The 26,659-nt window shown below is 37.0% G+C and overlaps 1 protein-coding gene across 3 annotated transcripts in view; it reads right to left on the bottom strand.

The window, feature by feature from the left end:
* The window catches only part of CCDC93 (coiled-coil domain containing 93), a 52,683-nt gene that overhangs the window by 22,799 nt on the left and 3,225 nt on the right, over positions 1 to 26,659 (bottom strand). For all 3 annotated transcript variants that reach the window (XR_008235917.1, XR_008235916.1, XM_052791756.1), the window contains exons 3-12: positions 26,516 to 26,610; positions 23,842 to 23,953; positions 19,598 to 19,696; positions 18,133 to 18,189; positions 13,247 to 13,347; positions 8,095 to 8,134; positions 6,601 to 6,693; positions 6,072 to 6,122; positions 4,900 to 4,986; positions 149 to 265 (exon numbers count right to left, since the gene is read on the bottom strand). Coding sequence is in view for 1 of the 3 variants with exons in the window: in XM_052791756.1 (XP_052647716.1) it covers positions 149 to 265; positions 4,900 to 4,986; positions 6,072 to 6,122; positions 6,601 to 6,693; positions 8,095 to 8,134; positions 13,247 to 13,347; positions 18,133 to 18,189; positions 19,598 to 19,696; positions 23,842 to 23,953; positions 26,516 to 26,610 (852 nt within the window). In the remaining 2 variants the exon portion in view is untranslated. The remainder of the gene's footprint in view (positions 1 to 148; positions 266 to 4,899; positions 4,987 to 6,071; positions 6,123 to 6,600; positions 6,694 to 8,094; positions 8,135 to 13,246; positions 13,348 to 18,132; positions 18,190 to 19,597; positions 19,697 to 23,841; positions 23,954 to 26,515; positions 26,611 to 26,659) is intronic.

The raw sequence follows: 26,659 nt of genomic DNA, 5'->3' as shown, positions 1-26,659 counted from the left end.
AGACATTCAGAGATGCTGAAATGAATGTTCAGCATGACAAACTGCTGCTACAGAAGACAGCCTGCAAGTCTTTTCTGGATGGCAAAAAACTTTTGTGATCAACCACATTTATGATTGTTTTCTTCTTTATTACACACACAATACTTACCTCTTCCAGGAGTTTGGTTTTTTGCAAAATCTGCTTATTCAGAGATGCCACCTTCCTTCTATGTTGTTGGGCAGCTCCAAGCCTTTCTGGTCGCTCCTCAGCAGAAAGCTCGGATTGCTAAAATGAACAGTAACAACAACCTGTTGGACCTCACACCATTATTTTTTGCTTCTTCAGCAGCTCAGGAAATACTGAAGTGGGACACACCTGCGATACTTACCAAGAACTGTGTCCCACTATCCAACAGAAAGAATGACTTACCAACTTATCTCGCATAAAGACAACGAAGCAGCTGAACAACTGAATTATATCCCAAAGGAAACAGGTAAACTAAGCTAAAAATAAAGTCAGGTGCCCTGGGACAGGTGGAAAATACTACAGCGTACTAGCAGAAAGAAATAATTTTTTTCATCAGCATTACAGTTAAACCTGGTAGAGTTCTTAAATGGAAAAAATACAAACATTCTAAAAACCACCTTAAGCAGTGGTATTTACTGAACTTGTTGTATTAGAGATACTCCATACCCCAATAAGTAGATCCAGAACTTTCAAAAGCCTTGAACAATTATGTATTTAGATTCTGAAGCACCAGCTTGGATGCATCTTTATGCTGAATGACAATGTCATACTCAGTGTGGTAGATACATTTACCACTCGAAGCGGTTTTTTATGTGTGCATGTATACTATGGACACCAGTCTTTGAAAACTACTCAATCCAGCATGCATTGCCAAGAAAGTGTCTCATAAATACATAATGAAGACAGCAATCTGGATTCAGTCTCCTGTTCTCTCTGAATTGTGAAAGGAAAGCTGCCAGAAATATTGTTTACCAGGAATAACATTTAGAATAGAAATTGTCTATTTGCAGTAGACAAAAGAATGATTAAAAATCAGTGATAGCTCGATGTCTAAGTCACTATTTGCCTAAACATTATTTGTACCTTTTGAAAGTCCTCACTTTAATAGTTACATCCACCTGTTTTGGCAATTTGCTTCATGCACTCAGACTTCTTTTTCCAGTTAATCCATTTGCCAATATTGCGTTAGAAAAAGTTAATTTTCAAGTACTTCAGGTGCTAATTTGCAGAGTATGTCAAAGAGTTCAATACTAAGTGCTTTTTGAATCACTACCAAATGTTGACAACCACTACAATGTATAATCAGCAAAAACATTACAAGAAGTATGAAATACTCCTCACTCATATTTGCTTCTGGTATCCACTCCAGGCAGATGGGTAAGCAGGTCTTCATTAACAGCTTAATTTTAAATGAAAGTAAGAGGCAAAACCTGTCTTCCTCTTCTCAATTTTCTATGTTATTCATATGCAAAAGCAGCTTGATGATTTGTTAGACTTTCACATCCACAGCAAGAAAAGACCAATTCTGACATCTTAACCAACAATTCATGTACTTTCTTTCCATTTGTTCAGAAAGGAAAAATGCCTCTAAGCAACACGTATAACACTGAACTATTCAACAAATGCACACTCAGATTTACTTATTCCTCTCATTATGTAGCCAAATCACATCCCCTCATCATGTCATGCATTCTAAGACCCCATCCTTCTCACAATACGATTAACCTATCTAATATGCATAACATGCAAATCAAGAAAACTGGAAACTCAAGAGAAAAACATGAGCTAAACCAGTCTGAGACTGATCCTGCAAAAATAGTAAAAATACATACAGTACAGCTTTAGCAGAAAGAAAAGGTCATGTCTCAAGAAGTGGACTGTTAAAGCTTGCTTTTTGAAAATGGGAATTAACCATCACTACACCACAGAGGTTTCTGCAGAAAAATCCTTCTGGTCTGCAAATAAAAAAGTTAGGGTTAAGGCTCATGCAGTCAAAGTGGGCTAAGGATCTGCTCTGCAGCAACGCTAAAGCTTTAAAGTTACTGAGGAATTGGGTTCCAATTGGTGTAGAAAAATGCATCTTTCAGCATAGAAGGAAGAAAACACAAATTATAGAAGCTACTTTGCTTTTGACACTATTGTTGTTACCTGGCCTCTTACTAGACTGAAAACAGCAGTTGCCTTTTGAACATAATTTAAGAAAGCTGTATCTGAGCACTAGCATCTCTGACTGTTTATCAATTTGCTACTCTATCTCAAAACAAGAACTCAATTACACATGACAAAAAGGGGTATGTGGATACATCCTTCAACTTTTCTGTTAACACACAATATTCCCACCACTGACAGGTGTAGACTCACTTCTGCATTCTTCCATGTTTCCTGCAACGGCCCTACAAAGATTTAGCCAATTCAAATAAACAAGTTAAACAAAAAGTGTTAGTAGCCTCATTTGGTATGACAGAATTTGTTACATTAAAATGCCATATTAATCATGCATGAGGATCACTAATCTATGGCAGCTCAAAAACTGCTAGCCAAAATAAATGAATAATTCTAGACTTTAAGAGCCTGCCTCCCACTGTTCACGTGTAAAAGTTTTAAATGGGAACAAGGAAGGAAATATATGCAATTAATGTTATTCTTTGTAATGAGAGTCTCACACACATTAGTGCTATAGACTTTCCAATAATTAAAGAGAATTCAATCATTACTCTGCAGAACTTTGCATTCCTAAAAAAAAAGTCTCTGTACAAAAATACAAACTTTGTAAATCATTTTATCTCTTCATGTTCAACCACCTCCTACAAGCAAACAGACTTCAGAGATTTAGATCTGTGACTAACTCCATCATAGCTGCCTCAATTTGAAGTCCACTGTCTGAAGCCCACTGGGGGAAAAAAAAAAGAGAAGCAAACAGCCTCCAGCCCCGTAACAGTTCATATCTGTTTTCAGTCAGGTTCCACGTAGATCTTTAGCAGTCATTTCAATGTAATTTGCCGCCATTTTTCCCTGACACTCCCAAGGCTCAGGAACCCAAAGATAAAGATCACTGTATCTCACTTTATCTTTGAGGGTTTCCTCAAACAAACAAACAAAAATATCCAATTTAGTATCTTCCTTGAACGACAACCCCTAACCATACTAAATGGCTGAAATGCTTATTGTATGCTACTTCAACTGACTGTGTAGGGTGCATAGTACTCTCTGATACAGGATTCTAGAAGTCTAAAAATATTCAGAGTTAACTTCTCAAGATATAAGCAACTTGCAAACAGCATTTAAAACTGTTGAAGAGGATTCTCCTTCAGGCATTTTTGAAAGGGGTAGTTTTGAGACAGCACTTCTCTAGTTCTAGTCATTCTCTCATTTTACCAGGGAACAAGCTTTTCCTCCTATTCTAGTCCTAGCAAAACCACTTGTTATATATGACTATACTTGTGAATTCTCAGAGGAAGAGTCCTCCTAACACAGTAAAATCAAAGCTACTTTGAATAATTGGCCTTAGAAAGCTGGTGATGAATAGACAGATGAAAGCCACGTTAATAATTTTCTGCCAGGATTTTTTAGAAAGTGAGGAACAACACTCTCCCATTTACCCAGCAAGTTAACACAGCAGCAGAAAGGAGGGGCAAATGCAGAAAACTGTATGCATTGATCTTCTGCAAAAATGCCATCTTGTAAGAAAGGTCCTGGCACATGGCAACATCACATCTGGAATTTTGTTTGCCAGCTATATTTACTGGGCCTGTGGATTCTGTTAAGACTCTGGTAGACAAATAAGCACTGCTGTGTTCTTCATACTATGTATAGTTACAAGGGGTTAAAACTATTAGAACTCTAGCCAAACATTGCTGATGCTTCAATAAACTGTTTGATAACATCCTTAATTGTCTTTTCCTATCGCATGCACGCACACACAGAAATTTCTTTTTGGTCACATCCAGTAGATTTGAAGAGCAATATATTTTTGGTTTGACTTGAATCAGTTCTTACTTTCCAGAGTATTAATCATTGTTCTACTATAATAGTCAAGGTCCTGCTGCCTTCTCTCAGAACAGAGGCAATGTAACATTGAAATATGACCCTTGGGCTTCTGTTCTTCCAATCCTTTATAATAAAGAAAGGCCAAGAATTTGCTATCGAGACTCTGTTGAGTTATAGGGTTTATCTCCCAAACGGGAAAGCGCCATGCCTCATATGTGTCAACAAAAAGGAAGAAATATGAGAAGACTATTGGACAAATTAGAGCGACCTATAACTCATATCTGGCAGTGATGTATTGTATGTATTAATTGCTTGAAGAGCCAGATTTTGTTTTCACGTTACTGTAAAAACAATCACAGTTGAACACAATAAATGGAACCAATATGCACATTTAATTACCTTAACTTCTAAAAGCAACAAAGGTTTGCTTTTGATGATACTAGATTCAAAACTAGAGATCTAGGGCATGACTGAGAATTGGAGACCAGTGCGAGTAAGATCCCAATGTCTGAAAATATGAGCAGAGGAGGCCTAGATTTTTCTCTGAGCAGGCCCACAGAACTGTATTTCTGTGCTTAACACTGAACATTTTTTAAATGCATTAAGAGTTTAGGGCTCTAGTTCAAATAGACATCAACTCAGGCCCTTCTTTATTCATTAAAACATTTACTTAAACCCAAACTACTCATGAATACAATTCAGAATATACACAACCACACCAAAAGCTTGTGCATGTTTAAATCTCATTAAAATACTTTCCTGAATCCTGTCTGTGCTGCTATCCACAGCATACATGAAACAGTGGTGTTTCAAGAGAACCATGGCAATTAAGTTGGAAGCTTAAGGCCTAAATTAAGAGGCTGTCAAACATGACCTGATAAAACACAATCAGGTAACACACTTACCTTTTCAGCGTATTCTGACACTATTTGCTTGATCTCATCTGACTGGAGTCCAACAATCTGGCCAACTGTGCTTGCCGTCAATTTGCCCTGCAATTGTGTCAAGAAAACATCTGGAGTTTTGAAACTGCCTGTGCTTTTTACATGGCAATTTCACCAAGCTCTAATTTTAACAGAAACGTACAAAACCTTTACACTGGGTAAAAATCTCCAATAATAATAATAATAAAAGACTAAGAAGCATTCCACCTCAAAAAACCCTTCGCTGATGGAAATTTCTCACTTACAACCTTCTAGCAAATTTGAATTCAGATTTTCAAAAACTTCTAACTGTATTCTGTATACTGAATTTTGCATGTGCAGTAATAAAACTATTAGACCACATTTTGAGCCAAACTACAAAAATGCAGATGTGTGAAAGAATGCACCTTTCAAATTGGATGCAGGTACAAAAACAATCTTCAAGTAGAGCTGAATTCTGCAGTGGATTTCAGTAGTGTCCTGGTTTCAGGACAAGTAGAAAGCATGTCAATCAACTTTGAGACTAGACTAATTACTACCCTTTTTCTTCTGTGACTTCACCATAAACAGAAATAATGTTTAACAACTGAATTTATTCCCAGTCCTCTCACCCAGAAATCAAAACGTAAGAATTTTCAAAATTACAACAGCCTACAAGTTCCATTATATCATTAACTACAACTAGTGAAGAAAACAAGATACATATCCAGTATTTTCAGTGTCTTAGACTAATGGTGGTGTTTATAAATATCAGTGCTTTGAAAAACACCCTGAAAGGCATGCAATTTTCCTCCACTCTCCCCAGTAAAACCATTACTCCTCTGGGTATCTTCACAAGATGAATAAAGGAAGATCATACTGCATCTTGGGTAGCTGCACTGTGATGTCTTTCCCCTGAAGTTCTCCTTGTAGAAACCACTTGAAAGAGGTACTTATTTATATTGCTTTTGTCATTTCAAGGCAAATGGTTAAATCACCAGCATCATAAAAATTACTGTCTTCCCAATTCAACCATCTTTTCTTGCACTCCCTTCATGAAAATTTAAACGCAGTCTTTCTAAGACTTCAGACTCACCATTAACCCAATTTTAGGAATAATTGCCATAATCAACCATAATTTAAACAAAGCTGTATCAGTTTTAAATGCTGCTTACCTCTTCTGTTGCCATTGCAGCCATTCCAGTCATCAGAGTTTTAATGCGAAGCTAGGGCAAAATATGAGGAATTACACATAACAATTTATCTATCATTATTTAACTAACTTCTGCCTAGTGACAGGGATATATGTATACAATTAGTATCATATAACATATATTTCAATGCATGTAATGGGACAGTAAGTCTATGAAAGTTAAAGAAGAGGTGGCTAAAGTTACCAAATTTAAGGAAAATTCCTTATAACAGTACAGGTTCACTCGGAGTATTCAGCTCCCATTGTCAACTGAAAACTGACCTTTTAAAAATGCTTGGATTCCAAAACAAAACTTGAATTTTTTGGTATTAAACATCAACAAACATTTAATTTTGTGCATCAATTTCAGGTTCCATATTCTCCTGTGGGAAGCAACTTTCTCTTCAGCTAAGCATGGAAATTTTCCTTCTTGCAGAGAATGACTGGGCAGTGATAACTGCTGCCCTCCCCCCAAGTTAGTAACATCCATGCCTACTACGCATGTGGCACACCTCTTCAGCAGCCTGAAGGTCATCTTCATCACAAGGCTCAGCTTTTCCCGCTGCTGCAAGCCCTGGAGGTAGCACAATTTTTTTATCTTCAGCCTTTTAAAGAAAAATTAAGAAAATACTGCAGCTAGTTCCCGTGTTCTTAAGTATTAAGAAAGACAGCAAGGAGAAAATTGGAATATAGCTGTTCTGTTTTTACAAACACATTTCAGCTACTGGAACATCCTCACACTCCATGTCAACTGAAATGTAACCCTCACTGATTTAACAAGTATTCCAGTTGTTCAAGACAGTGTCTCTGGCTTGCTATGGACACATCTGGGGCAAAGATCCCTTATTCCACAGCCTTCTGAGAACTACCAACCTCACAAGACAACTAGCTACTCCAGCATATGATGTCTGCTATATAGAAGAAAGCTTACTTTTTTTTACATAAATCATTTCTTGTAACTTAATATTGGTATAACAAACACACATCATAAAAAAGTGTAAAATTGCCTAGTTCAGTCAGAAGAATTTGTACCACTAAACTAATGAGAACTGGTGACAGACAGACTCAATTTCTAGGTTACTCTATTGCACCACTAACCTATTTAATCTTCCACTTCTGCCTTACTGGAGACTTAATTCACACAACAAACATGATGACCACTTAATATACTATATTCCAAAGTCAGTAATACTTTTGAAGAAACAAAATCTATAAACATGACTGCAGTCTGGCAGTTACTTTGAGGGAAAAAGAGGTATGCCTAGATTTATAAAATTTAAATGCTACATTTGTATGCGGAATACTGAGATAATGAAGGCAGCCTTAATATAGTCAACGTATTGCTGGGTCCAGGACATGCTTAATGCATTTCTTCATTAACTCTGTAATAAAAACTTGTAGCCAAAGTAATATCTGCATTGAAATAACAAAACTGCAAATACTCTGACAAGGACATTTTGTGCTTTCATAATCATCAAAAGCACAGCAAGGATGCTACTTTTCAAGAGGCACTATGATTTATTTATGGCATGGTATCATGTTTCTCTATCATATTAAATAACCTGTTATGTAATAAATGCCTACAAAGTTTCTTGCCAAGCTGAATGGTTCTTTAAAAAGAAAAGGGAAAAACTCTTTAATGATCACATCATGGAACACTTAGTTAAAAGGTACTCACTAAACAGACAGGATATGTCATTACTTCACATTAAAAAAACAAAACAAAACACCCAAACCCTCTTTATTCTAAGCAAAAAATGTTTGCAAAATGTGATCTTTGAGTACAGATGAAGGAAACCCTTTAAAAAAGGAGACAGTAATCAATTACATCTTTCATGGCATGCAGATGTTTAGTTCAGGTTAGTCATTTTTAAGAGATGGTAATAATAGAAGTTATAGCTGTTTATTCTGTTGTATTCCTTTAAGATCTTACAGTAACCAACATTTCACCAAAAACAATGCAATTCTTCCCACAATTTGAGTATTTAAAATTAGTATTTTTTTACCTGTTCTGTTTTTCCTGGTTGTCTGCTAAATCCGTATCTCCTAAAAGAACAATAGTAACACAAAAGAAAGTTTACAACTTTCACAAATACATTAAGTTTCTATCAGTTTTCAACATAAGAAATGCAGTAAAAATTGAATTGTTTAACAAAACCAACAGCCAGGTTCAGGTTAGTTTTGGAATGCTTCAAATAAACTAAATAAGCAGGTACTGTAGCATATTTACGGAATAATTTCAGCTCCATCTACTGCTTCCATCATGATTTGCAAATCTAGACTGTTCATAAAATATTGTCATGTAAAGCTCATGAAAGGAAAAAGCAATGCTCTCTTTCCATTTGGAAGTTAATCCTGAGCTATTAGCTATATACTACTGAATTCTGGAAAGGCCTCAGGAATTGTCAGTGCAGCCTCTACTCCCCCAAAAAATTCATGCTTGTGTGGTTTGATGAATCTGCAATTTCTTTCTGAAGCATGGCATCCAGAGTTTTAAATATATACTCAAATAAACTTTTTTACATCTTGTTTTTTGAGGGAGAGGAAAAATTGACATTTGAGTTATGTTATTTTGGAAATATTATCTTAAAAAAACGACAGGTAGAAAGAAATTTTAGATACAAGCAAGCAATCATCTTCAGTATTGCAAAGCACTAAACCCAGCATGTACACAGATAAGAAGTGATGTTCCTGATTGACTAACTTAGAGCTACAACTGTTTAATTCCGTAACTACTGCAGAAGCAGGACTATTTATAAGCCTTTTATGGCTAAAAGTTAAAAGTGATCCTCAGCATCAGTATCAATCGTCATCCGTTCTCCATTTATTCAACGCTCAACAGGTAAATTCAGTCATATTTTACTACAGCATAACTCCAAGTTTTCAAGAGTTCCCCACACTATGTTTTCTCTGCATTTTAAAGTGTAGCAGTACGAAGAATGTGGCAGAGCACTACCCTTCCACAGAATATGCATAAAGTTGTGTTAGTATAGAAGCATTTGTAAGTAGTATTGCCATTAACGTATATCTGTTCTCGCTTTTTATAGGAGCACAATTTTATTTTCACATAGATAATTGCATCCAAGTAATGAACTGCACCAGAACAGCAATAACAAAAACTTAACCATTAGTTGTATCAACAGAGAACCCAGAGGCCTCCCAGGCTTAACATTTCACGCCTGCTACAGGAACTGACTTTGTACTTTGCTGAAAACCTATTGATAATACGCAAAGATGTGGTGACGAAAGTCCTTAGCTAAAGCAGACTACGCAACTGTGTGGAAAGATGCTCACTGGCATCACTCCCCTCTCAAGCCAGACTCTGGCCTACCACAGTCAAGCTCATTTGTGATAACCTCTAAGCTGGAGGCCACAGGATCAAAACACAATTTAGAATATGGCACTACTGCTGGCTGTATCTGAAAAATGCTGCGTTTGGCATCAGGACATTGCAAGACCCTATACTATTTGTTGGGCTGAGAAAATTAACTTTCATGATTAGTGTGCTCTGAAAGGATCCATTTTTATGATAACCAAGGGGCATTTAGGAGGAAAAAAACCCCCTCTAGTCACAATTTTCTACAACTGCCATCTACATGCATTAAAAGAATGAAAGGTTCACTTTAACCATTTGAACTCCAAAAACATTCAACTCTATTTCTAAATCTACCAAAAATTTACTATTTGTCTTTTTTAGCAGTGTTCTAGTTCCCCTAACAGTGTTGAACAGTGGACAGTAATCCCTACTGCCTCCACAGACTTCTGTATGTATCTCAGAGTCCTTGTACTCTTGTTAGTTTATCACTAGGTTCACAGTAGACACTAGCACTTTCCTTAAGAGTTTCTCTACCAAAACACACAAAGCAGATATTTGAGTCCCTCAATAGTCTCATTTTCTCAGATGTTCTTCATTTTTGCACGATATCGAAAATAGTTTTCTGATCAAGAGTTTCACGCTTTGAGAATTCATTAAGAAATCATTACCAGAACACATTCAAATCCTGCAACTATCCTAATTTTCTCCCACTTCCATCCAATTAATGTTAAACTCTTCATACCAAATAGCTAAATGTATTTGTCTTTTGGTAAGTACTGTCCTTCCTTCATATCACGAATTTAAATAAATGCCCTTCAAACACTGAATACCTCTTCTCCCTTTGTTCTTCTGCTAGGGCTCTGCAATACCGTCAAGATCACCTCAACAAATACTGTCTTGAAGAAGTACTTTCCCTCCCAAAAGCTCACAAGTTCTTGGTCATCTTTCTTACTGATCCCAAGCCGCTCCTCATACCTATGTACTGATGCACACAATACAACAGAAGAAAAGTTCCCTTATACCATCACCACCTCCTACTTTCCTGTTATTTCCTCTCTCTGTACTTAAACATTCTCCATCATCCATTTTCATTGTTTTTTATATTAAAGATTTGTCTGGTTTTTACAGCAGAAATGAGCTTTACTTAGGCCTCAACTGTTCCACAGTACCCAAAGCTAAAACAATTTGTGAAGATCTATAGAAAACATCTTCTATTTATTTCAATTTTCAAGCTGTACAGTGATTTCAAGTTTTGCCCTTCTGTTTTAAAAACTAAAACTACTCTAGAAAAATCATACACAAAAATTCCCTTAAACTGCATAAGCTACTTATACTCTTTTTGTTTATTAGGAGATGTCTACTGACACCAATATGTAGTAATGACACTGAAACAGTACAAGACTATAAACAGACAGAATAGGAGTACAGCAGGACTTCATTTTAGCAATGATTTGGATGAGGGGATTGAGTGCACCCTCAGCAAGTTTGCAGATGACGCCAAGTTGGGAGGCAGGGTCGATCTGCTTGAGGGTAGGAAGGCTCTACAGAGGGATCTGGACAGGCTGGATCGATGGGCTGAGGCCAGTCGTATGAAGTTCAACAAGGCCAAGTGCCGGGTCCTGCACTTTGGTCACGGCAACCCCATGCAATGCTACGGGCTTGGGGAAGAGTGGCTGGAAAGCTGCCCAGCGGAAAAAGACCTGCAGGTGCTGGTTGACAGCCGGCTGAATAGGAGCCAGCAGTGTGCCCAGGTGGCCAAGAAGGCCAACAACATCCTGGCCTGTATCAGAAATAGTGTGGCCAGCAGGAACAGGGAGGTGGTTGTTCCCCTGTACTGGGCACTGGTGAGGCCGCACCTCGAGTACTGTGTTCAGTTTTGGGCCCCTCACTACAGGAAAGACATTGAGGGGCTGGAGCGTGTCCAGAGAAGGGCAACCAAGTTGGTGAGGGGCCTGGAGCACAAGTCTTATGAGGAGCGGCTGAGGGAGCTGGGGCTGTTTAGTCTAGAGAAGAGGAGGCTGAGGGGAGACCTTATCGGTGTCTGTAACTACCTGAAGGGGGGATGTAGTGAGGTGGGTGCTGGTCTCTTCTGTCAGGTGGCTGGAGATAGGACGAGAGGAAATGGCCTCAAGCTGAGGCAAGGGAGATTTAGGTTAGATATTAGGAAAAATTTTTTTACTGAGAGGGTTGTCAGGCATTGGAATGGGCTGCCCAGGGAAGTGGTTGAGTCACCATCCCTGGAGGTATTCAAAAAGCGAGTAGATGGGGTACTTCAGGACATGGTTTAGTGGGCATGGTTGATGGTTGGACTCGATGATCTTGAAGGTCTTTTCCAACCTAAATGATTCTATGATTCTATGATTTTTCCATACCAGCTCTTTGGATTCCCATTGTGAGCACTGATGAGCTATCAATGACCCAATCTAAATCTAATCATGCATGTCTTCCGCTGAAGAGTAGAGGAAGAAATCCACATGCCAAGTAGAATAATCTGTGACACTGTCACCAACTTGCAAATTCATTTTCATTGGGGAGGGAGGAATTGGACTCTAAAATGGATGAGGTAAATCAAGCCTAACTCCTTACTAGCATTACAAAAATAATAAGACTCATTCACAACTACAGCCCACAGAATTTGTGAATGCTGTATATATAAACATGTATATATATAAACATACATAGAAGAAGCACTGTATTTCCTTGTAGCTCTCTGTGTTTTGAACAGATTAAGCTCATTAGAGCAGCCAGTCATCTTAGGCTTTTAAATCAGCTTGCTATACTTCAGATAACTGCACTGAACTGCACTGGTGGTGGAAGGAAGGGAAAAGTTCTACAGTTAACCATTTGTATATAAAGTTTATGCAATGTCAGGAGAGCTCTGCTGAGTAACAGGACACCCAGATATCTCCCAATAGTTTCATTCCACTAGGAACACACAGAGGATTTCACTCCACTTAAATGGAAAATACGCTGAAAGATGTTAATTTGTCCACGCTGCCCTCACAAAATACCACCATGAATGAAAGGGGAAGATCATAAGCAATCTGCAACCAGGACACTTGCTGATTTGAACTGTGTGTCAAGAGTAAAAGGAAGGTACTCGAAAGAGTGAGACCAAAAAAAATAATCTATGGCTTTGGGGGAAAAGGTGGCACAGAAGATACAAAAAATGAATTCAAATATCATTTGTACTCATGAAGAGCTCAGACAGCAGACAAGCTGTCTACATCACTAAACTATGAAAAGAAAACTGGAAATAGAAACTAGAAACTCTGTAATGTTATTTTTATGTGTTAGGAGAACTCTCAGTAAACCAGAGGGACTTCCAAAGGTAATGGATAAGTGCAAACCTTGGTAACTTCGTCTCTATATAGAAGCCTGCAGAAAGTAAGACGACATAGCACTAAACCATGATTCAGCCTCCTAATGTAGCAACCACATTAGAACTACAAGAAGCAGCAATAACAACATCAGCTCCTTTTTTCCCCACTTCCTGGGGATTGCTTGCAAAGAGGCAATATTGACAGACACGACCTAGAAGCATCACGAATTTCAGCCATTTTTGTGAAGCAAAGAACAAGCATGTTAAATAAACACACCCTACTAGCAGGATAAAGTCAGAACTTGGGCTCCCATTGTACAAAACATTGTTCACAGATGAGGACTGTCCAGTCCCCAGAGGATTTACAGGGTAAGCAAACAAAATCTGAAACCAAACAGGAGTAAATCTCAAACAGTTTGATTCTCAAGTAGCAGAACCCCTCCCCCAATCCAAATTTTATATGGAATCCTTCTAAATACTCACAGTACAAAACCCACAGACAATTAAATGAAGCTTTCACCTGCCATATTCCAGAAGCGTAGCATGAACCTTTGATTCCTCATCTAGCAGTTCTTCAGCTCCCTTCTGACGTTTATATTTTCTCTGGGGTTTGTAAACCTCCTGTAAGACAGTGACTGAATTCAGACCTTGCAAAAGGCTTTGTTAAAATAAATGATGAATTGTTATATAGAGTGATATGTATCACTGTTTGCTTTCCAACTCAATATACCTACCCAAATAAACATCCTTCACTTTCTCTTTTTGAATTACATGATAAAATCTTACTGAATTTACTTCTAAACAATTTGCTATAGGACCTGTCTTTCCAGAGTTTAAAAAAATTATACATGAGTATTTAACAATAAACATGATTTCTTCAACCATCTCCTCCAGCACACATCAAACAGTCAACATCTATTAAAAAAAGGCCCCATGATTTAGCCAATAATGCCAGTGTCTGGAAAATTTACCTCTTTGCGAGTTAATTCTATTTTTAATCTCTTTTTAGATAATTAAATGTAATTATCATCTACTCAGTGATCACAGGTTACAATGGAATTAAAGCAGATTTTATTGCAGTTTAAGGAACAAAAATATCTTAAGAAGTTTGGTACTAAAATCATTCGATCTCATGCTATCTCAATGTGATCCTAAGCTGGACAACAGCCCATCAAATAAAGCAATGATTCACAAGTACTATTTTGTGCTGATAGAGCTACTTCCAATTTAAACCCAAATGGAAACAAAAGGACAGAACTGCTATCCTGACTGTCATCATAGACACAACTGTTACAGCACATATTTATGGCCTAGACTAAAGTACCTTTTTTCTTCCTCCTTCAATATACATCAACTATGCCACTATAAAAGGCTATATAACAACATTAGAAAAATTATTCTACCTCAAGCACAAACAAAACCAAACCAAAACCTAAACAATAAAAAAAAATAATGAGATCGTCAGCTTTCCCCAAATTAGAAATTGGAACCAAGATAACATTTACTTTGACTGGAATTATTTTTGCTGTTTGTTTGGTGAAAGATTAGGGCACAGTAAGTCTGTAATACAACATTTCTGTTTCTGGAATAAAGATTTTGAAGTTAATTGAAGTCTAGTATTTAGTGCTATCCTGCTAGCAAGGATACTGGAAAAAAAAAACTTAACTAAAAACCTGTGATCTCAAAAGATTTTTTTTTTTTTTACTTCAATTGATATTTTTTAAAAATTGTCCCCCTCAAATAGATGACATTTTCTCTTCTCCTTTTTCCGAAATGAAATTCCAGCCCTTGTCACAGCAGAGAAAAGCTTCATCACCACCACCAAATAAAGAGCATCAAAAAGGAACACCCCCCTCTCTTCTGGTCTGTTTTACATTCATGTATTTTAAATCCTTTGAGGGCCAGGCTCAGAATGCTTTGAACAAATACCTTACAAAAACAAAAGTTGAAATCAAAGCTTGGGCTTTCCACACATACATTTAATTTCAGAAAATGCTATTCACATGGGACAAAAGATTCAATGCAAGAAGTTGCAAAGATTCTAAAAGAAAATAAAAAAGGAAGATGATTTTTTGCCTGATCTGACTTTTTGTACAACACAAACTATTCTTTTCAACAAGCAATTCCTGCACCATAACATTGCTGAAATACCTTTCAATCTTTTTCAAAGGCATGTAATCCCAAAGTAGAGATTTCAAACAAGTGAAAATAGACAATATTCCTTGGCAAGTTTCTCCTGAATTTGTCAGTTACCCTTTGCAATTTCTACTTCATTTCTAATCTCAATTTCTGTCATCTTTTTTTCCAGCTATTAAATCTTGCTACATTTTTGACTGTCACATGAAAAAGCTTTTCATGATCAAGAATCTCCCATGAAATGTACTTCCACACCTACAGAAAAGCAATATAAGTCATAAAAGTAATTATAGCTTTTATGATGACATTCTATATTATACCTGTGCTATATAAAGTGTAGGCATCATACCATAAACATTAGTCTTGGCATCAGATAATTGAGTAGTTGAACAAAACCACTGCAAGATAATCTCAATTCACTAGACAGTCACCTTTCAGCAGCAGTAGTTCTTATTCCAATAACCATTACTGATATTTAATATTCCCTTTACTAACCTTTAGGCCTGATCGTGACCATAAATCTCACTGTATTGTCCCCTTGAGAAGAGAAGGGTAGGTCCTTAGACCAGAGTTGTAATAATGAATTCAGACAACAGACTAATCTTTCACTCTTGCTGGCCCTATTTTAGGAAAGTGGGTTTCTCTTCCAATTCCAATGCATAATGATTTAAAGGTGACCTGCAAAAGAACCTTCATCTAATAGCCACCTTCTCCTTCTTCCAGTTACTATGGTCAGATAGGAAAGCTTGTGCACCTTCTCCCCTGAAAATTCACTCTGTGTTCTTCTAGACTGCACTCATGCCTTGATGTCTAAGAGATCTCATGAACTAATTTTCTATTAATAAGATCAGGTGCCAGCTGTAGAACATATAAACCTGACAGAGCTCATATATTTAAAGAACAGGTGTTTGTCTAAAGATATCCCGAGTAGTGACGAACAAATGTCAAAACTTTATCTACTGTGAAGAGGCACCTAAAAACTAGACATCGGTGATCCAGAGAAGACAGAATACACCTTTATCAACCATGCAGATAGATCCAAACTGGGGAAAGCAGCCAGCATGCTCAAAGGCAGGAGAGCTATTCAGAGATACTTGGACAGGCTAGCTGAATGGTGCAAAATACTACCAAACTTTTAAGACCGTACCTTGTTAACCTTGCTTTCCATTATCTGTTTCATTCTTGAACCCTGAATATGGAACTGTTCCCTTAGCTGCAGAAGTAGACACACGCCTATCTGATTCCACGACCATGACCTATGAATTTTAAAGTAACAGTCCTAATATACTGGGCAAGTGAAAGCCAATTCACTGGCTTCAACCAGCAAAGAAACACCTGATCTGGCATACATGTACCTGCTTCATCTTTGCCATGTCATTCTCTTCAAGCTCAAAAAGTGATTTCAGAAAACATGCAGGTGGATACGTAAAGGAAACCCAACCAAGCACCATGGGACTCTGGACAAGCCACTTGAATGAACCTGACATTTAGTAGGTAACTGCACACTGAAAGTAGATTGCATTCCTTCTTTTCAGACAAGTTCTCCAAAAAAATTGCATTAATTAAATAAAATAAACTTTAAAACCCCAAATTATTAGAACATAAAAACCTAAGCCTTGAAACCACCTCTGTTCCTCAGCAATCAAAGGGATCCCTTCATCACTGTTAATCAAATATCTTCTGTATTTTTTTTAAATGACACTAAAAATTCTAGGTATTGATGTCTCGTAACAGAATTGTGATTACTTTATTTCTGTCTCTTCAGTGACAAGGTTGGTATCAGCCACTTGGATACAGAATCTTTAGTGCTATTCAAAGACAATGCAGGTAGAAAATGGACACATTTGAAACATGGAAAATTAGGACAATTATTCTGAGAATTGAAAATAAGCAGAAGCTCAATGAATTTCAAGCGATACTTGATACAACACACATTTGGACTTTGCTTTCTTACACAGATTTGCATTGTCTCTCAATTTAAAGGGTTATACAGGTCCACAAACAAAACAATAATATTCATTTACAAAGGGAGCTAACTTGTAAAATGGAAAACAGATGTCACTGGAAAGACAAGTATTGCTGGTTGGAGTAAAAGACTCATCGTAAGTCTGCTAATAAAAAAAACCAATCAAACCATGGGGAACAACAGTTAGACACTGTAATTGAAATTTTCAAAGCAAGAGTAATTATTCAAACAGATTAACAAGGGATTTGCGTTGGTCATCACCTGGAGACTTTCATAGCAATGTTTTTCTATAAACATACACTGTCATTCAACCACATATATTAGGCTCGGGTCCGTTATGCAAGCTATCATATAGCTCGTTATACTGGCAGTTAAGACCTCTATCCATGGACAAAGAGTTTAGGGTGTCTGGCTAGAGCTACCTGAAACAGCATTGATTTTCTCAGAAGAGTCGGGTTTCACCATGTATTCAAGAGCCTTGGAAGTGTCCCATTCAAAGTATACCCAGATTTCTCATCCCTTTTCAAATGCTGGCCTGTGAATTTATCAAGATGGTTAAAAAAAGGTAGCGAACTGTTGGAGTCAGAAATGGTGACTTGACAGTCCCAAGCAAACAGGGAAATGAGAGAGAAAGCCAAGGACAGAAACTCAAGTTGCTAGCTAGGCACCTGAATTCAGGTATGAGACAGTGATATAGCCTATGTATTCTGCACGTCACTCCTGGTAGCATTCACCAACACGCTTTCAAAAAATAGAAACAAACAGTTTATCCAAGAGCTAGAAGATCTGCATCTGAAGAGGGAGAACACAAGTGATACCACCTTTCCCAACCAACATTTGCTACTTGGAAGAAAACATTTCTGAAGTAGGGTGTGTATTTTCATTGCTAATTACAAGAAGTAAAAAAGACAAGTTCTGAAATGCAGACATTTAAATTGAGGAGAATGTCATTTTGATTAATTTCAAGATAAATAGTCCAACTGCTGATAGCTTCAAACAAACACTTAAGTCTGCTGAGGGTTTAATAGCCTGTAAGCTACTTTGTGACTTTTGTTTGATAGCGTGGAACTCCACACTCTCTTGTGTGATATGGCAGGCAGTTGATATGGTTTATCTACTCATACAGTGCACACCTAAAAGGTTTTCAATCTGATATGTTAGGATTTGAGAGCTGTTATAAGAATGAAGCTCGACATGTAACTTAATTGGGACCTTCTCATAAGAAAACCCAAGGACTGGCTGCATTAAACAGAATTAACCACCACCATTTCATTACTAAAACCACATGCTTCTAACATACTTACAAAGATATCAGTAACAGTTTTGATAGCCTTCTCTTTTCTTTGCAAAAATTCATCATCCTGCAAGACATTAATGGAAGTGATTAAAAACAGCAGGAATGGAGATTAAACCTCAAACACTGTAATAAGTTTAGCAAACAAAGTTGTCAAATAGTTTCTAACTGGGCTGACCAATTATTTGATGAAATGTAAGTCATTTCCTGTAACACAGGAAAGTATTTGCTTTTCTCATCAGATAGGTAGGTAGGTCTTTAAACCTGTATCCAGATCAGTAGTCTTTCTGCTCTCTGCTTATACAGTACCTGACACAAATGTAATCCCAGCCCACTAACGGGATCTCCAATCATTACTACACTATGAAGAAATGAAGTTGGGATGGGCTTAATGTGGAAAAGAGAAGTTTCCCCCTACTGTTATTTTAGTTTCTAAGCATTAAAAACAATCAAAAAAACCCAAACGAAGATCCAAACCACCCCAAGCTAATAAAATCCGGCCGTCCTTCCCAGTTCTAGGGACATCTACCTTTAATGCTGTTACTGAATTAGAGACAAAACTTGGGTTCTAGGTTTTAAATATGGAATTGCCTTGGGATATGCAAGAACAGAACGGATGGCTCTGCACTATAGGCACAAATCCAAGCTCGTTCGAGCCCTCCTCCTACATGAAGGAAACATCATATCATTACTGCAGAATAGGAAGAGGAAAGGATCACAACACTGTTCTAAGCATGTAACTTCAAAGTGGGCAGCGTTTGCCTGTTATCAGAAGGAGAAGGGATGTGATCAAGATACATCAAACAGTGCAAAATTACTCTTACCACTACACTTCTTGATAAGACTGCATCTCTCACTCCTCTGGCAATCATATTTTACAGAGACAAATGTCTTTCCTTTTAACCCAAACCTGTCCCTCTCTCTTTTTCCAAGTTCAGTTTTTGAATTAAGTTTTTTAGGAATCTAGTTTTCAAGAACAAATTTTGGAGTTTGGATACAGAAAGACAAGAGCTGACTTCGAGCACTCTAAAACAAAACCCAAGTTATAGAGCATTAACAGCATATTGATTCTCATTTAGCTAGATCAGCTTCTCCACAGTACGCCAGTTGTTTCGAACACATTTCAGCCAGTGTAGCTCCAGTCACATGGTTAGCCTGCATACACTGCACAGAGCTCTACATCCACTCCAGAAGCAAGCTAACTGGCAAGACAGGCTGACAGAGAAGTACCAAATATTGCAGAAAAACTAAGGCAACTATTAAGCAAAAGTTAAACCAGTATCTATGAACTCTGTCATAATAATGTTTTAATTTTTTTCCCAGCTGAATTTGTACATGGATTCCTCTAGGACCAAATAACAAAATGACAGCAAATGCAACTCTGGTATATTGTGCTGATTTCAGAGCTGTGAAGCTGGTACTGCACCTGAGCATTTGACATATTGTAACAGAAAAAAGAACTGGCTTGATCTTACCTCTGGTAGTCTGTGAGTTTTTTGAAACTGTGATATAGAGTAAGAACGGATATAGTCTCCCATTTCTTCCCTTGTTTCTATTGCACGTTTCACCAGCCACTGGGGAAAAAAAAAAAAAAAAAAAAAAAAAAAAGAAGTTTGTATCAGTGGAAAGGGGAAGAATAACAGCAGCAAACACCTAACTACTATATAATTATTTTTAATACATGATAAAAGCTAAAAACACATTTTAAGCACACAAACAAGAACATTTATTTGTAAACATGGTAACTTAGAGACCTACTCCTAACAAAATGATTCAGCATTAGCTATTTTATAAACTTCACATTTGCTCCTCTTCTATGTACAAAAAAGCTCAATAGAGCAATCAGACAACATGTAAGCTAAGCAACCACATGGCTTTTCTTATAATCAAAGTTTTACATATAAAACCCTAAATATTCTTCATCCTGTTGAACTATATTGAACCATATAAACCTCAATGAGCCATACTGTTCATACTACAGGGGGATTCAATACTCCAAAGAAGATCAAACTGCCTTCCCTTATAAGCTCCTTGGAGCAAAGCCTGTTATCCCAAAAAACCACTTTTATGAATGTTATTTGTAAATAGTGTATTGCAAAATTAGTTATTTTGTTGCATGATTTCCCCTTTATTTAGCTTGCACTGTAACTTCTCATATACTGAATTGTTTTTACATTCTAATTAATTTCTTATAGTAAGTATGGAAAGAAAATGCTATTGCAAATTTCAGCTATTAGGAATTCTTAGTTGACAAATTCATTTATAAACAAAAACATATGAAATCTTCATAAGCAAAGTTCACTGAATTTTGTCAAATGGATTTCTGTTATCCAAATATTTGTACCTTCAATAAAATCATTTCAAAAAGGAAAACAAAGAGCATCTGTGGAACAGCAATGGATGTGGGCCACTTTAAACATTATTCTTTTAGCTTGCATCTTTAAGGAAGAATAAGAAAAAAAAAAAACACCCCCCAAAAAAACCCTAAATTGCCCTCCCAAAAATCTGAGTTGCATAAACCCTACATCCTAGCAGAAGAAATCTACTACTGAAGCTAAAAATGTTTTAACAAAGTACATTTCACCACACTAAGTAGTTATATGATCTATATTATTCATTGTTATTACTTGCTAAACATAAATAACATTGTTATCAAAATACAGAACGCATAATATAAAAAAAATGCACAGCAGTAGTTCACGAAACTAAGGAATGTTAATTTTCTGGCTTTTTGTTTTCATCTATACCATGGAATAGCCAGCACATCTCAACTCACCAGACCAAGAGCTCAGCTGTACCAGCCTGCACAACATACATTCTATTCTATGTTCAAAAAACTCAAAACTCTACTGTACTGTAAAAGCTATCAATGTTATCCTTCTACTGAGCAGGCCATACTGAATAAATAATAAATCCCTCAGTTCTAGGAAGCATTGGATTCATAGCACGTATACAAAAATGTGATTATACTCTGCATGCATACAGGTTCATCCCCCTCTACTCCAAAGAAGCCTTTGGGAGCATACTTTAAAACAAACAGATAGTCCAGGTGGCTTTTATACAGCCTGTGGGCTATGGTATGGTCATCCTTCTCCAAAGCAAGCCTGAACAGTTCACAGCAACCATCTCTATCAGTCTGAGTGGGAGGAGATGGGCTGGAGCTCTGCTGGAATCTGAAGCAATCAGAAGTTGAACAGAAAACGTTCTGGGCTCTCAGTGCCAGGACCCAACACTGAACCCGTCTTGTATCATTAGTCCATTACACTCTGACAGAAGACGCCCCTTGGAACACGACCTTATCTCATTAATCTTGGCTGTACCCCAGGTAGAAGCCATTACAACTAGGTTATACGCATTTCTATCAAAATTTCCTACTACAGATCCCTTACTGTGTTCAAAAACTACAGCTCCATTGTGAAAAGACGTATCATCAAGCCCATGAAGTGTTCAAGAAGAACCACATGCCCATATAAGAAAAAAAGACTTCTGACATTTATAAGACCACACAAAAAGCCATAAAAGATTGAAGTACATTTTAAATAACGTTGGAGAAGATAAATCTTGTGGGCTGTCGACAGCCTGTGCAGGAGGTCACATAAGAGATCAGATCAATCTTGGGATCCAAGTTTGAACCAGCAACTGTTTTCTGTGCTGTAACTATGAACCCCTGGAAAGTGAGGGGAAGATGACAAAAAGAGAGATAAAAAAGGCAGACTATTAAGTACAAAGCACATCTCAACACAAGATTGTGTACATACTTTCCTGTGAACATAAGCAGACTTTACTAGGAAGAACAGCACAATTTCTGCCTACTGAAATCTTTTTTTAGTCTTTCTTTTTTTTTTTTTTTAAAAAGTTCTGCTACAGTCTATGGCAGTGAGCCAACTCAATCTAATTTCTTCCTGTAGGGAAGGATTCATCTAAATTTCTCCTATCAAGTTCACCAGACTAGCCTGCACAGTGCAAGAGCTATTGGGAGACAATGCCAGGTGGAGGAAAGAGCTTCTGTATTATTTGGGGACTGATTTGAGATTTACAGATAGCAAGTGAAATCTGGAATTTAACAAGGCATTGAGTAAAGTGTCATTATCAAATACATAACTCCTACATGCCATGGTGTGGGCAGCCTGTTATGACTCTTGCATGGTCTTTTTCAGAACATAGTATACTGGTGACACCAATGGAAGTTTTCTTGAAAGCCTATCTTGGTTGGGACGAAATGAGGAACCAACAGCAGTATATGGAAAAGGCAGAACTTCACAGGGACCTGACAGAAAGCCACAATTTCTAAAAAAGATCCTCTACGTACAAAAAACTAAGCTCATGAAGAAAGACTTCTTCACCAAGTATGGATTAGATATACCACCTACTGGCCAGCTGATAATACTGAGAATCACCACTCTCAGAGAATCTAGAAGCTGATTTCCTCCCTGCTTAGAATGAATGTTTCTCCTTTCCAGAGGTAATACCCCAAATTAGGATTTTGGATAAAGCAGGTCAGAGAAAAGAATACCTAGTGCTATAGTTTTTTACAGCAGGAGTAATAGTTCATGTTCTCACTTCAGGAGAGGAATTATTTTTCCTGTGAGAGAAGTCTTGTATTTGATAAATGTAACCATTCATTATCATCATCATCATTATCATCAAATGACCAGGGAAAGAAATTAACCTGCGTTGGGATTATTTTTTTTTGGTAGGAAAATAAAAGTTTAGAAGTAAAAACTCACATTAACAAGACACAAACTTTCCACCTTAGGCAGCATCAGCACAGCTTGAAAGCTGTATAACAGTAGCACACACCACATAACTTTTTGTGGGGAGTGCAGTTAAGTGTGGTTTTCCTCAGGAGCCTCCTACTAGAAGATAACTAGAACGAGACAACAGGAAGTCTTCCCTACTTCTTACAAACTGGAATTTAGATTAAACTCTTACTTGCTAAATTTTTTCACAGGCAGGAGGTAAGGAGATATTTAACAAAAAAGCAGCTTGCTTAATGGTCTTCATTTTCCCTACTTATCAAAGATACATTTCTGTGTGCAGATGAAAGTAAAATCAAAAAATGATAACAACATACCAAGGATTCTCAAGATACCACACGTAACTGGAACACATCACATGTTAGCTTAAAGCTTAATAAAATGGAGAACTACAAGCATGCATGTGGTCATTTAGTAGTGCTCAACAAATACACAGTAATAGGATCACACATCAGAGCAATTTATTTTTCCACACATACAGTTTTTAAGTGATACGAATGAAGGATGAATTATGCTTGAAGAAACAAGCCCAACTGGCTTTTGCCTTATTCATATCCTTTTGATTGAATGACTATCTGCATAACTTACTCCGTAAGCTTAAACATAGACTGTAAGATATTTGTTCTATTTCCTAGTCTGGCAAAGTAGATTATCAGATTCTGAAACAAGCTTAAAGTTTAGTTTCTTTAAGCAGATGTTCCACAAAAGGCAGAATCTGACTCCATTTCAAAGAATGTAAAGAGTTTGGTTTGTGTTTTTCTTAAATGTGGATCAAACAATACTTAAGAATTCTATCATCCATAACGTCACCCAATTCTTTAAAAACATTAAACTACTTCTCTGTGATTATTCATTCCAAAGTTAAATAAAGAGCCAAACAATAATACGGATCTTTGTTAAAATTTTTATGCAAGTTTTATGGTCTTTTTCAGCAAAGTATTGATACATCACAAAATTATTACCTGTACAACAGGAAATATATGAATGAAATCCAGTCCCTGGATCTGATGTGGTTCCAAACGATGAGGACACTTCATTTTTGGTAACACTGACACAATTTTTTCAGTTAAGGCACTATTATAAAACAACAAAAACACACATGTATATATGCTACAATTTTCTTTTGTAAATCACAAATTTTTGCAAACAGTTAGCAGTTAAAAGGTTCCCTCTAGTGGCTTCCATTGTATACAGCTGTGAAAAGCAATCAAACTTTCATTTACAAAACAGCTTTTACGTTGTACTATATATATTATTAGCTTGTAAAGAGGTGATTAAACCCCTCTTACAGCCTCCTAGCTTGTGATTTCATTTATAGTATGACACACAAAATTTTAAGATCTGCATGTCTGGTCAGATGAAATGCCCATGTAAGATATATCCACAAATACCTTTGCATACATATATTATAATATATGCACACATGAAGAAACACTAGCTTTAACAGTTACAGTAAGTAAAAAATATGCACTCAGAGGAAGTCCAGAATCAAACGCGAGGACTTAAAAAATTTCTTTAGCAGAACTCCCAAAATAGATCTTGACATTACTACTGAAACTGTCTGAGTTTAAACATCTATTACACCTAAAAGCTAAATACACAGTATACTTCACATGAAGTGAGTAAAACTGAATTTGCTGGCAACCATCTCATTCTACAGCTCAGGTAAGAGCTGGTAAAGTGAAAGGATTACCCTAACACAAGGGATTCATCTACAAGAACATCACCCTGCTTCTACTGAATCCTGTATTTTAGGGCAAGATATTTTTTTGCTGCCAATACAGCACATTTTTAAAGCACGTTTCAGCACCGAGGATGAACACTGTACTGGGAAAACTAAAACTATTTTTCCATGAAGGAAAAATTTAACTGGTCCAGTACTGACCTCAGTGATATTCAGTACTGCCCAAATGGACAACTGATATTCTGGAAGAACAAAAGGGGAACAAGAGATATGAGACAGAGACCAAAGTCTGGGAACAGAGCCTGAAAACTTATACTTCTTAACAGAAGTGAAAACTTTGACATAATTCTTGTAAGACAATTTCCACTATGGCACCATACTAATATTCAACAAGAAAACAGCAGCACCTCTCAGCACAATCAAAGCAAATGCAATGAAAAAAAAAAAAAATTTATCCAATAGATGCAAGATACTCTCCTAATGCATGTTCCCATGTTTATTTCAACCCAGCAATTAAATAACAGGACACTATCAAAATGTCTTCAGAATAATAGTAAGAAAACACAACTTAACTTTTCCTTATCTTGAGAGCATCACAGAAGCACTGAGCCACTACCAATATAAACATTACATGGACATCAAAACAGCCTATGCTTGTGTGACTCTGAACACTTTAGATTTACAAATAAATCATTGTTGCTGTTTTGGGAGAGGAGCCTGGGTTTTGTTTTGCCAGTTTTGCATCCAGTCAGCTGGAAAGATAACAGAACATTTTCAGAACAACTTAACTATTTCCTATCCTGCCGTTCTTAAGGATAACAAAGATGGCAATTATAAAAACTACCACCACCATCTTCATTCCTAGTCTCTGCTTAATTCTGTGCACTTAACAATGCTTTATATAGTTATCTGTGACGATTTGAGTGTCTTCAAATTTAATGGCAATAACCACAAATCTTTACTTTCACATGTGTTCCACTCTTGCCAATGCTAAATGACTTTCAAGAAAACAGCACGGGAAGACGTTCTTTTCAACAATGTTGAGCAAACAAGTCTCTTCATGCAACTGTAACTTGACAGGCTATTCTTACTTCCTGCAAATTTTAATTATGGCTCTTTTATCACAGAAATGCATAAAGCAATAATGTAGTTTAGAATGTATTACCTTTCTCAGCATAAACAATTTTTATAACCTCTCTAATACAGGAATTAACTGGCTTATGAGTAAATTGCATGCATAAGAAACAAATCAAACCAAAATGGTCTCATTGGGTCACTCTCAGGAAGGAACTCCTCCTCCTCAGTATGGGGCATGTAACTGTTTTGGCAACAGTGCCATGCTTTAAATTCTGTTGGCCAATTCCTACAATTCCAACCCAGAACCATAAAGGAGAACCAGAGGTTATTTACACAACAAAACTGCAGACAGAGAATGCAAGGAAGGTCTTCTAATGTTACACTCCCCTTTCCAGCAGCATGGTCTCCCTCTGCCCTTTGTTTTGGCCCCTACATCATCCCCTTGTGCCAGCACAAGCATCTGTACAGCTGCATAGAGAACTGGATCGAGAAACTGATTCATGTTAAAACTATTTTCCTCTTTTTTTTTTTTTTTTTTGGTAGGTTTTAATCTGGATCAGTTCCCAATCCAGTTCGATGTAGAGCCACATAAATGTTTTCACTGCTTAGTAAGGATTTAAGAACATGGCAGCCCAGGGGGAAACAGCACTGCCTTTTTTGGAGTAAGCTTCTTTTTGGTTTTAGAGTTTGTGGAACTACAGTGTGAGAAACCCAGAAACCAGTACAATGTTTTGCAAACGGGTGGTCTTGAAAAGCAGGAAACTTGGACTAAAAATCTTTCTTATAGACAAGCAGATATCAGGTAACTTCCCCCCCGCCTGCTTCTTCTTTTCTAAGAAGAAAAAAATACCACATTTGCCATTTAATCAACTTACATTTTTTGACCAATAGTAGAGTTTTCCTGAAACAATAAATCAACATCGATATCAAAGCTGCAAGTAGTGATACACCACGTCATGCCGCCTACCACCTAGCAAAGGAGCAACAGCATGGTTAGTTCCATTTTAATTTGAAGAGGT

This window comes from Harpia harpyja, chromosome 7 (assembly GCF_026419915.1).
Source record: "Harpia harpyja isolate bHarHar1 chromosome 7, bHarHar1 primary haplotype, whole genome shotgun sequence".
Taxonomy (NCBI): domain Eukaryota; kingdom Metazoa; phylum Chordata; class Aves; order Accipitriformes; family Accipitridae; genus Harpia; species Harpia harpyja.
This window is presented reverse-complemented; position numbering and strand designations above follow the sequence as displayed.